Source organism: Lissotriton vulgaris, chromosome 3_1, assembly GCF_964263255.1.
Source record: "Lissotriton vulgaris chromosome 3_1, aLisVul1.2, whole genome shotgun sequence".
NCBI classification, from domain to species: domain Eukaryota; kingdom Metazoa; phylum Chordata; class Amphibia; order Caudata; family Salamandridae; genus Lissotriton; species Lissotriton vulgaris.
The window spans coordinates 978944071-978957344 of NC_141689.1; the positions used below are offsets into that span (position 1 = coordinate 978944071).

At 41.8% G+C, this 13274-nt stretch overlaps 1 protein-coding gene across 4 annotated transcripts in view; it reads right to left on the reverse strand.

Annotated features, from left to right (window-relative positions):
* Positions 1 to 13274, reverse strand: part of VPS13A (vacuolar protein sorting 13 homolog A) — a 2146181-nt gene that overhangs the window by 125025 nt on the left and 2007882 nt on the right. For 2 of the 4 annotated variants that reach the window (XM_086961345.1, XM_086961344.1), the window contains one exon: positions 320 to 1040. The exons of the other annotated variants lie outside the window; for them this stretch is intronic. In XM_086961345.1, coding sequence (XP_086817471.1) covers positions 978 to 1040 — 63 coding nt within the window. In that variant the 3' untranslated portion in view covers positions 320 to 977. Of the gene's footprint in view, positions 1 to 319; positions 1041 to 13274 lie in introns of those variants that run through there. 4 annotated transcript variants of the gene reach the window in all.

Below are 13274 nucleotides of genomic sequence, written 5' to 3' on the forward strand. Positions count from 1 at the left end.
TGGGCTTTTTCAAAATGGGTAACACTACGGCCTGCTTAAAAGCTTCTGGAACAACTCCTCCTGACTTTCTTGCAAACATGTCACTCATTCGAAAAAGATCTGTATCATTAAGTAAATGAAAATAATCCCTGTGCACGTAAAACATGATTACAATTCAATGCACATAAAAAGCCTCCACATGAAATCCAGTTACAAATATGCATGTGAAAAAAATAATACGCAAAATAGGTCAAAATATGAAAAAAACCACTAAACTAAGCTTTCTAGGAAAAAGCATACATGATTGAGGGCAACAAAAAATACAACTGGAATAAAAGGTGCTTCACATTTTTGTGCAATAAATGTGCTGTTTATTATTGTTGAAATAATAGTTATAAATATAATCAATTGTTTAAAAGCTCGAATAAAAATATCTTTAATAACTTTTTTCAGTTCATTAACAGTCATTACATTCCGGCCCAGAAAGGTTAAATGAAAGACAATTACATTACAAAAATACTCTAGCAAATAAACATATAGTGATGAAAAATATAATATGCTTTAAAATAAATTCCTCAGAGTACCTCATGCAATATATTCAACTACAAATACAAAAAGAATCAGGCATTGGGTGACCTCTTCAAATACGTCATGTTTCAGAAACCAATTACCATTCATGTTGCTCTAGATGTCGTGACATTTAATGCACACGTCCTCGCACAAATACAAGGAAAGGAAAATGTTTGTTGTTCACAGAATGAGTAAACTTATTTTGACTATTGTAATACCCAAAATGTTATTAAAAATGTAAACAAATTGAAAATAATTAGCGGTAATTTCTGGATCAAGTTGCACACATAAAAATTAATTTTAAAATAATTATTTACAAAAAAATGTGCCTGAATTTCTGGTGGAAAGTCAAGGCGGACACAAAAAGAACAGTAAAATGAACGGCAGTGCTACAGCCTTGTACATTATCAAGAGCATGCCTTTAATTTCTATATGGATTCATCATCATCACTATCAGGTGTCCTAGTCCATTTACTGTAAGCAATTCTTTTCTGCAAGCATGATAGGAGGGGAAAAAAACACAAACAAAGCAGAAACGTTAGTCCGAGCACAAACTTGATGACTGGTTAAGAAAATAAACAACAGTTGAAAACAAGCATTTGTAATGCAATCGGTCTCGCCTTTGGGACCTTATATGTATTTAGCTATGCAGCACATTAGCCTAGGTGCTGAAACATATACTGTTCTTTAACATGTAGGGAATGTAAGCACCAAACTGCATGGCACGCCAGGTATGGGAACACATGAAGAGAGAAATATTGCCTTTCAGCAGAAAATGGTATAGTCCAAAGCTCTGTTTTTAATATAAAATCAGGGCCTTCGGTGGTCATATCACTGAAAATACAAGATTTGAAAAAAATATTCTTGTCTATGGGTGCACGTGGAATACAATTTCTATGGACTAGATCTAGAGAATGCTAAAGTGATTCTGGTACTTTACTGACATCTGCTGGTTGTTTTCTATCAATAAACTTAAATGGAGGCAGTTGCCAGAAAATGTTTAAAAAAGTCTCTCAGCAGAAATCAATTCTGGTATTTTACTGACCTCTGCTGGTCGTTTTCTATCAAGACAGTTAAATAAAGGCAGTTGAACAGAAAAAAGTCCCTAAGCGGAAGCAGACAAGTCCTAGGGCTGATCTCCAGAGCCCACATAGTACATACACATATAAGTATATATTAAGTATATACTAAAGTATATATAAGAGTTCTCGAATGCTCGACCTAAGAACAAGGAAAGCAATAGCATCAAAAAGACATCTTCAATTTCTAATGCTCAGCTGTGTAGAGGACTACGAACTAAAAGTCCTCTCTTTAGCTGAGCAGTATCTGGCTACGGTGATAAAGAGGCCATTATGAAACAATATTTCCGCGCACATCAGTGTATTCATTTTTGCACTGTTTGCTAGTGGTGGCTACACAAACATTCAATGTCACTATTGGAATTCATAGCAAAATATTGACAGTGTCCAATTTGCAATTATATGTTCTCCTCTCTCTTTAATTAGTCAGTCCTACCCAGTGCAACTAATCGTCAAATGAGAGCATTTCATTGCAAATCGTCCATTAGCCTGGAGTGTCCTTACTGATAAACATGAACTGGACAAACGTACTGTATAGACAGTACAAACTGATTGGTCCTTATGGCATGCCGATTGGCTGAACATGCAGAACAGCAGGTTTTTAGAAGATGGTAATGTGGTAGTGAAAAACAGACACTGTAAGGGATGTGTTGCACACATTTTTACTAATCTTCATACGGTGTGCACACAAAGTTGCGTTTCTGATACCTGTAATATGAAAAGGATCCAAGTTGCATGTTAAACAATGCAGGTACTGTAACCCAGACTTCATCTCACTACTCAACTTTTTAAGAATTCTGCCTGCCAGGTAGTTATCACACATTGATACTACGCATGAACCAAAGTCTTGGAACCTCATGCGCTCAAACGACTAAGTCTCACTCCTCTCATGCGTACATTATGCCTGTTCCCAACTCAGTCTTCCTGACCTGTACACAACACCAGGAAAGCACTTGTCCCAGAACTACTAGGTCATGGAAGGACAAAGCGGGAGGTCATTGAAAGGGCGCCACTCATCCTTCCTCTGCTGATTGTGTCCCACTCGGGCCATGCAGATTTACAACTCAAATCAAGAGATATTATTCAAATGGTATTGGGTCTTGGAACAGAGGTGTTCAGCTTAGGCCTAATGCTTCCATTACTAGCCACAGCATGGAATTTACTGTAGACGTTGAGCTCTTGAATTGGTTGTGTGGCAGTTTCTTGGAGAATTTACAAGATGTTTGGAAACCCTATGGAAGGAGGACCCTGTGGTCACCCTCCAGCAGAGTTCTACGCTCAGAACTTGCTGTAGTTGGCTTTATGTCTTCCAGAGGCCAAGGCAGTGGAGCATTTTGGTACAATATATGGGTTAATTGGTAACCCAAGTGAATAAAATACTCAAAAGAAAGCATTATGTTTAGTTTTGCGATAGCCTCCATATGGATACAACTCAAAACTGGTCCATCTTTTCTGACCTGCCTATTTTGAGCCCTCACGTTGAATTTACATGTTGCAGAACACTTAATTGGATGTTCTAGTTAAAAAGAACAAGTTACTCACCTTCAGTAATACGTTATTTGTTAGAAACTATCTAGCTGCAGATTCCTTGCCATAGAATATTTTCCTAAGGTGTCAGACTACATCTTGAAAATCTTGAGCAGTACCTCTGTGTTCCGGTAGGTGCCGTTGGTCGGTTCCGCAGTGGCCCCAGAAGGGACGTGTGTGGTGCCTATATAGGTGCCACCCCAGGATGCTGACATCACTTTCTTTTTGTGAAATTTCCGCGCCAGAAGCACGGAGCCACGACAGAATGCTGATAGACCAGTGTGCAGACACTAAGGAGCTACAAGGGAATGACTAGATGGAAATATCTATGTGCAGCAGTGGGGAGAATGAGATAATCAGTAAGGAATCTGCGGCTAGATGGAGTCTTTGCCATATAAAGCGTTACCAAAGTGTTCATCTGAAAGCGACTTCCATCTGCAGATTCCTTAACTTAGAATAGATACCCAAGAATTACCTCCACGGAGGAGGGTCTACAAACAGATTTAGACCAGGAAGTCCTTGAGGACCAAACTGGCAAAGTGCCCGTCATAACGGATCTGACTGCCCAGGCCAAGGTGCTTAGTAAACGTGTGCAGAGATGCCCGCGCGGCAACCAGACGGATACCCAGGACAGGGACTCCCCAAGCTAGTGCAGTTGTCGCAGCCTTAGCTCTGGTGGAATGAGCCCGCAAACCCTCTGGGTACGGCTTCTTGGCCAGTCTGTAGCATATTTTAATGCAGAGTACAATCATTCTGGAGATGGTCCATTTCTTCCTTCAACCTTCTGCTAATAAAAGCTACTTATTGATCCTGGCCCACGGCATTAAGTTGTGATAATATTGCACATACCCCTATCGCAGAAGCATCTGTCTGGACAATATGGACAATAAAGCTTTTGGATGAATCAAGACTTTGGAGAATTGGAGTAGAGCACATAGCTTGGTTCAGGTCATTAACCACTTGGATGCTATGGGTCTTCTGGTGCTTCAATGTAATTTCCATTGAAATCAATGGAAACTCCATGACGAGTTACCCTTGTCATTAGCGGCGAAGAGGTTAAATGCCGTCTGACAGTTAACTGTCCACTGAACTTTCTTAGGCATCCTTTTGGAGGTGAGATCATTGAGTGGTGTCACTATTGATCCATAGCCCTTTACAAACCTCCTGTAGTACTCAGTCAAGCCCAAGAAAATTTTGACTTGAGTGTGGATAGTGGAAGCATTCCAGTCCACGTTGGTCTGAATTTTGCTCTCCAAGGGTTGAACCTGGCCTCCACCTACAAGGTGCCCCAAGTGCACAATCTTATTCTACCATACCTGGTACTTTGTGGCCTTGATAGTGAGGCCTGTCTTCTGCAGGACATCAAGTACATTTCTGAGGTGGACCAGGTGATCTTCCCAGGTGGAGCTAAAGACAGCTATATCATCTAGATATGCTGCACTATAGGCTTACAGCATTAAGACTTTGTTTACAAGCCTCTGGAATGTAGCAGGTGCATTCTTCAAACCAAAATCTAACACAATAAATTGATAATGTCTACTGAGGGTTGAAAATGCTGTTTTTGTTTTGGCTTCCTCAGAGAGTTTGATTTGCCAGGAACCAGCAGTCGGTCAAATGTACTGAGATACTTGGCAGAGGCCAGAGTATCAATCAGCTCATTTTCTCTTGGAATTAGAGGGGCTTGAGTCCTAGTGACTACATTGAAGCCTTCTATAGTCAACGCAAAACCTCATCTCTCTCTTACCATCCTGGGTGTGAGGTTTTGGTACAAGGACTGTAGGACTAGCCCAAGGGCTAACCAAAGGTTCAATAACCCCCAACTCAAGCATCGTTTGGACCTCTATCCTGATGCAATCTCGGACATGGTCAGGCTGTCTGTAGATTTTATTCTTCACAGACAGTCTGTCATCTGTGTCCACTTCGTAGGTACACCAAGTGGGTGTTAGAGAAAAAACATTGTGAAACTGACTGAGAACTTGACTACAATCAGCTTTCTGCTGGTCAATGAGGTTGCCTGCCATGGCTACTCCTTCAACTGATCCATCAACAGGGTCTTGTTAGTGCAGATCAGGGAGAGGGTCACTCTCTTCCTCCTGTCCCCCATCAGTGGCCATTAGCATGCTCATGTCAGCCCTGTCAATAAAAGGTTTAAGGCAGTTTACACAAAGTACCCTCTGGGAACTTCTGGGAGTACCTAATTGAACCAAGTAAGTAACCTCACCGTTCTTCTCAAGTATGGTGTGGGGGCCACTTCCACTTGTCCTGGTGAACTGCTGGGGCTACAGGCTCCAACACCCACACTCTCAGTACAGCCCTTTGGTTCATGACAAGCTTTCTGAAGCTCTTGACTGGGCTCGAGGATTTTGCTGGCCTTCTCTTTGTACTCAATCATATGAGAACGCCGACCAAGTACATAGTCAACTATGTCCTATATAGAGGGATTGAAAGGTTGCTCCCATCCCTCCTTAACCAGACACAATAGACCCCTAATTAGAACTCCAAACAGAAGTTCAAATGGGCAGTAGCCCACCCCCCTCTGAAGAACCTCCCTGTAGGGAAAGTTAAGGCAGGGCAGTAGGACATCCCATTTTCACCAGAGTTTTTCAGGGAGTCCCATGATCACAACCTTTAAGGTCTTGTAGAACCTTTCAACAAGCCCATTGCCCTGTGCATGATAGGGTATGGTAAACTCATACTTAACAATTCACTCTTTCCACATAGCAGTGATGTAGCAAGACATGAAGTTAGTACCTCTATGTGACAAGACCTTCTTGGGGAACCCAGCCCTGGAAAAGAAGATCAGGAGGGTCCTGGTCACAACAGAGCTGTTGTTCTATTAAGGGGAATAGCCTCTGGATACTTAATGGCATGGTCCACCACCACCCGGATGTTACTGTGTCCAGATGCAGTTGTAGGATTTAAGGGACCTACAAAGTCTATCCCTCTCTCTCAAAGGGAATCCCAACATCTGGGAGTGGAATTACGAGGGCCTTTGTAGTGCAACCTGACTTAACAGTGGCTTGGCAGGTGACACAGGAGCAACACAATTCCTTGGTTTTTTCCAACATGTGGGGCCAGTGAAAGTGAGAGACAAGCCTTCCCCAAGTCTTGCTTTGCCCAAGATGCAAGGGGAATGTGGTGTGCTAGGGTCAATAGAACCCCTAAATTTCTGAGGTATGACCAGCCTCCTAGTGGCACCAGGCTTGAGGTCTCTACGCTCAGAAAACAGCAGCCTATCTTCCCAATAAGTCCTATGGGAGCCACTGACATTTCCTGCCTCCTCAGCAACAGCTTGTGGTCTGAGTTGTTCAAGAGAGGTGCCGTTTTTTTCTCCAGACTCAAGTTTGCCCTGGAGGGTTCCCCTGCCCCTATAACTCTGAAGTATCAGACCTACGTTCCTCTGGGACAGTTCCTTCACAAGGGCTAAGGTCATCTCCCTCAGGAGACTGATCCTCACTGGGAGAAGGATACATCCTTCCTCTTCCTGCTCCTTCTCTTGGGAGCTGGCTGTTCCATTCTTTTAGGATCAAGGGCTCCCTCCAAGCCTAGTCTCATGCCCTGAGCCCTAGTGACAGCAAAGGCACTAGCTGAAATGCCCTTAATTTCTGTATGTGTACAGAACTCCACTTCAGACCTGGCTGAAGTATCAGAGTCTTTGGAATGATCTGTCCTGACATTGATAGCACTGGTCACTTGGTAAACCTAACCAAGTTGAATCTGTTCAGGGGACATAAGCTTCTCTGCCACCATAGTGATACTGGCCCCTGTGCACCTGCAAGCCACAGATTCCTGACCATCAATAGGAGGCTGTTGTCTGTACTTGCCCAAGTTAGTGGGACTTACAAGTAAGGTGGCAAGCTCCATGCCACCATCACAGACCAAAACAGCCTGAGTGGTTGTCCTGACTAGGCCAGAATCCAGTTCAATACCCAAGGTTAACCCTACTAATCCCTTAGGGGTAGTACCACTACGTGTACTAGTGCTAGGGGCACTAGGTGCTTTAGGGGCAGTAGTAGTAGTATCCTTGATGCCAGACTTAGAGCAATTGGCATCTCTTGCTCAATGGCCTTTTTCCATATAGAGATTGCATGAAGGTGTCTAGTTGAAATAAGAAGAGGTTTGGGACCCACCCCAATGGAGGACTTTTGGGGGACCTAATGAAGACTCTTTCTCGTCTTTACCTTTCTCCCCACCCTTCTCTTTTGCCTTAGAAGAATCTTGCTTCTTCTGGTCACCACCATCGTGAGATTGCTGCTTCACTTAGATGCGGACCCACATTGCCTTCTTTCTCAATTCTTGGGGAGAAGTCGGATCTGAGTCCACCAGGTACTGGTGCAGTTGCTGATTTTGACAGTTATTAAGGATGTGCTCCCTCATCAATAAATTGTATAGTCTCTCATAGTCATGTACATTGCTTCCATAAAGCCAGTCTTCCAGAGCCTTAATAGCACTGTCTACAACATCTACCTAGTCTTCAGGGTGGGCCTTCTGTGTGTCCCTAAATATAACCCTGTATTGTTCACTCGCTGAAGAAACCCCGTCTATGAGGGCACTCTTCAAGACTGTGTAATTATCTGCATCTTCCTCCCTATCAGTGAGATGTTTGTCTCTACCTTTGTTACCAAAGTCTCTATTTTCTCTAGAGCAGTGATCTATTTATGGATGATATCCTCATCCCGATAAGGAGTGAATACCCTGCTCAAGTTCGTAGTGTCAAAGGAATGTTTCCTAGCCCTAGGTTTACTAGTGTTGCCACCATTGGATCCTAATCCTGAATTATTCCTAGCCCTCTGAACTTCCAAGGTCTCCTTATCTAGGGCTAATATTCCTTCTTGATTCTGAGTTTGGCTCTCTCAAGCTTGAGCAGATGGTATTCCCTTTCTAAGGCGTACTCCCTCTTGCAAGAGATCGAGGTCCTTATGGAATGGTTTATAGGAGGTTGAATTTACGGAGGAGGACCTAGACCTCCCCTGGACTCTTTGCACCTTCCCAGGAGGAATAAAGGGGGACCTGCCTCTAGGGCCCCCCTCTGTGTACCTAGAACTGTTTCCTGAGAGATGCGAGTTCACCAGTGAGGGATCTTTACACTCCTCCTGGTCAGGCACAGAATTGGGGTCTCTGGGGTGAAACACCCCTGACTCTTCTTCTGAGCCACACCACCCATACCCACATTGTTATATTCTTCTGACCTATCAGGATTCAGGAGGTCATCCTGCAAGAGCAACTCTAAGAGCTGCTTTGTTGTAGGGTTGCTACCTGTCTTATGATTTCTGGATGCAGCCAGAGTCCTAATTTCCTGGAACTTAAGACCACTAGAACTATGACGTCTGCCCCGCGTGTTGTCTGAAGGCTTGAATCAATGTGGCAAAGTCAAGGAGCGCATCAAATTCTTAGATTTTTTTGCTTGCCTTACCAGACAAAGACTTTGAGTGCGATGATGAGCGCCGTGAAAGGCTTCACGAAGGGGCCTTGGATCTTCCTCGGGATCTGATGCGTCAGGGAGTCAACTGGCGATGAGGAGCTTCGAGATTGCACCTGAAAAGCCTAAGAATTCAAGGCATGATAGTCTTCACATGCCTTGGAGTTGTGGCCCGGCTCAAGGAACCAGAGGCAAACCAGGTGGGGGTCTGTCACAGACATCTGCCTGTGACAGGAACCACAGTTTTAAAACCCCAAGTTTTTTTTAGAGGATATCCCTAACACACTGGGAGGGAAGTCTCAAAAAAGTTTGCCAAAATGTCGAAAAAATTGTTCAAATAGTGGACTGAGGTAGCTCTCTCAGGATCTGTGCTGATGGCACTGAAAGAAAAGAACTGATGTCAGTGCGCTGGGTGGCACATACATAGGCACCACACGTGTAGCTTCCAGCACGGCCAACAAAGAGTTGAATGACGCCACCTACCAGCATGCAAATGTACTGCCCAAGATTTTTCGGATCCAGTCTGATGTCTGGAGGATATTCTAATCTAAGGTATTGAACCTGCGGCTAGAAGTCTATCAGCTAGAAGCTCTATAAAGCCAAACAAATAAATCTTCAGAAAAATAGATATACAAACTATTTACTGTTAACATTTAAAGCACACTTTCTTTGAGGGGCATGAATAAAGCAAACAATATGGATGTTTTCCTTAATAGTTTTATATCTGATCATATCAGAATATTAATTTGCACTGGCTTTTTGTATACTGCCAGATGCCACCGGTGGCAAATTCAGTGTGGTTATAACTGAGCAAAACCAAAACATTACAAGTCAGGTATAAAGTAGAGCGAGAAGAAGGCACCATAGCTAAACAGGACCGTAAATCGTAACTCAATTTAAAAGTCGAAGTATTTTTGAAAGGAGAAAGGATTCTTTTTTTAATTTCAGTAAGCGAAAATATTAATCCAAATAAAAGTAATCCAAGCCATCATGGCACTTCAGTAAATAATAATCTTCTTAATAATTGATTCTCATTCATGGAACACAAGCTTCTTTATGGATTGTACCAGAGTAATCCTATGTACTAATAATGCTAAGTAAAAACTCACAAAGTTCTCCCTAGTGAAGAAAGTCTTTACTGCTGCCCTACAGAATGTATTTTATTTACAATTTTTAGGCATATATGACATTTGTTCAGTGCAAATAAACCCATGTCAATCCTCAGAACACTTTACATAACTCAGTGCCCCACAACAATTGTCACTGTGCCAAGAATATAAAAAAGGGAGTTGCATTCTGATCAGTAGTTTCCAGGGTGCTGTATCATATTATAGTGCAAAATAATAGTTCTGAAAAATGAAGCTTGGACTGACAAACTGATAATTCAGTATGGAAAACTATGTAAGGATTAGAGGCAAGCATATAGCAACACCACTATTAAAAAATAAATGTCCCAGTATCATACAGGCTTAAGCATTGATATCATGCCAATATTTACATTTCAAACAGAAGTTGTACTGATCATATACAGTGAGCTTGTTGTGTGTAGAAAGGAATGATGCATAAATGTCTCAAATTTCCTAAAGTATTTATTTCTGGTCACAAACAATCCTAGTTTACACCTTGCATGTTGTACCAAGCATGTTTCCAGGCTTACTTTTAGGAATGTCAGATAACATCTATTGTGGGGCTCTATTTTTCCAGTGCAGAATTTTAGTGTAAAATGCCATATTGTGGGAATAAAGCCCATAATGCAAACAAAGACTCCCGATTTTTCTTTTTCGGGCATGGGAAAAAAAATTCCCTCCGAAGAGTGGACTACCCCTATTTCCTTACTAATGCCGGGGTTACACGTCCTCTTTCCTATCATTGAATGGATAGAATGACTGACTATTTCTAGGATGGAAAAGTGTCAGATCAGAGTTTAAGAATATGCACAAATTTACAAGCCAAACCTTGTCTTAGAAAACCCTTACTCTTGAGAGGAAATAACAAGAGCATTTCCACGGATTTGTGGAAGAGAAATTCACAGTTCTCAATCCATATAAGCATGTTAGGGAACATTTTGTGAACTCATGTCAGGAGTAAATGTGGGTTTTTGTGGCAGAAAGCGTAATGTTTCCTACAGAACATTTATTTGCGATAATTTGCCCGGAATCCCATGATTTTTGGTCAGTGCTAAAGTCTAGAATTAAAAACTTTGAATCATATCACAAAAAGCTTCATGGGTGCAAAAAAAGGGGCAAATCTTTATAGACCCTTCCCGCAGCTTGTGTAACATAAATGGAGTGCATACGACAAAGATTTATGTGGATTCTTTTTAAATATTTTGACTCGTGCCAGTAACAACAGATGTTATTAATAACTACTAGTCATTGATTTACAATTTAAAAGAAAAGAAACATTAAGGGAACTCAATTGACACTATTTAACAACAATGTATTAAGCTCATTTTACTATTAAACACTGACCATATTTCAAATTTGAAAAATAGAGCAAAAGTATTTTATCCACACCTTATGAGGTAAAAGACAAAAATAGTTTGAAACCATTTTTCTGTATGTTTTGCCTAAAGCTATATATGCAAATACTATTTTCAACATTCTGTATTACAAAAACAGCACATATTATGCAAAATGGATTTGTACTGGCTTCTATGATATGGCCTCAAGTTTTAACGCGCCAAACTCACCAATTTAGTTGCTGTCCCCAATATGTAAAAACGCATTTTTAAAAATTATATATTAATATACCATGGTTTATTTCAATATCATCCTCACTCAACATCATCCTCAAAAACCTTTTGCTTTTTACACTTTTACCTGAATGAAGAACAGATTGGAAATTCAACTTTTTCCCCAGTGTTCTCTATCAAGATGAACAGTGGCAGTCTACGTTGAGTAGGGATGCACTCATGTCAGAATTTCAGTATAGTCGCATACAATAAATGTTAATAAAATGAATCTAAAGGGGCCTAATTCACCTACTCAGTTGTAATCCTGGACAGCTGACCCAGATCCGACCCTCCTAGACATACAATGGACACTTGTGAGTTAGAATAATTAATTGAAACCCATACTATAAGATGTATTTACAAATCTAAGGCATTGAAAAGTCGTCCTTCCACTCCAACTTACATTCAGCATCCATACATCATTCAGATGGTGTCATTAAGCTCTACGTTATGAAACAACACACTGATCCACAGTAAACTAATTTCAAAACATAAAAACCCTGTTTCAAATACTTTTCCATGATATTTCTTGAACATTCTCACTGTTTATATAAGATTTTCATGTACTTTTTATGTAGGATGCAGGTTAATCCAGCCTTTCAAAATGTTATGCGTAGCAAAGGTAAATATATCTGTTGAATAAATATAAGATTCTTCTGTTGTAAACCTTTGGGTCACGGAAGAGCAAAAACATCAAACTACGTTATACATCAAGTATATACTAAAAATATATATAAAGTTTCAGGTGTCTTGAAGCCATCTTGGACACTAATCTGATATGTAGATGTTTATAAAAGGTGGTCTCTAGATCGCAGTGGCTTGCACCCTGTCCAAGTAGGGACCCTTATTCTAGTTAGGGTAAGGGAGTTACACACCCAAGATAACCCCTGCTCAACCCATTAGTAGTTAGGCACGAGCAGTCAGGCTTATCTCAGAGGCAATGTGTAAAACATTTGTACATAAATACATAGTAACAAGGTGAAAACATCACAAATGGACACCACATCAGTTTAGAAAAATAACCAATCTGTATGTGAATAAAAAAAAAGACCAAAGTGACAAACATCCAACATATACAAGCAAAGATATCACTTTAAAAAGGTTCAAAACAGTTCAGTCCATAGGAAACTATGGATGCATCGCTTTTATGAGAAAGTACATGGAATGCGTCAAAATCAAAGCCGAAAGCAGGCACAGGGGAGATGAAGCACCAAAAAACATAGCGATGCGTTGATTCTTTACGCGGAGGGGAGGTGATGCGTCAATTCCTTACTGCCGCATAGGGGAGGTGATGCTTCATATCCTTACTGACAGAGGAGGTGATGCGCTGGAGTCGGAACACGCGCCTCAGTTCCTTACCATGGGGCTACGTCGATTGAGAACTTGGAGCACAGGTGCAATGCGCTGAAAATTCAGGTGTGCTGGAGCCAATGTGGCGGCTGCATCGAAGTCCGAGCAGGTGTCACGGACATCAGAGACAAGGTGCTCAGGACTTAGGCTGCGTCAATCTTTTCAGCTCCACAGCAGGCGCTGCATCCATTCTTTGGCTGCACTGGGTGGGGCAATGCATTGGTTTTTCAACCACATGGCAAGACTGCTGTAGAAACAACAGGTGCTGAAGGTCGATGGGTGGATTTTTGGCTTCTTTGCAGCAGACTCACTTCCAAGGGCGCAGAACTGGAATTGGCACCACTTGGCAGGTCAGAACTCCCAGCTGAGGACTATAGGGCCGCAAGTGAAGTCTTTGATGGCCCTGAGACTTTGTAACAGGAGGCAAGCATACACAAACCCTTGGAGAACCTTGGCAAGCAGGATACACAAAGCAAAGTCCAGTCCTTTCGTTGTCCAAGACAGAAAAAAGACAAGCAACAGCCAGCAGGTCAGCCCAAAACAGCAACAAGCAGAGTGGCAGTTCCTCTCCCACAGCTCATCTTCTTGGCAGAATCTCCTCTTAGTCCAGAAGTAT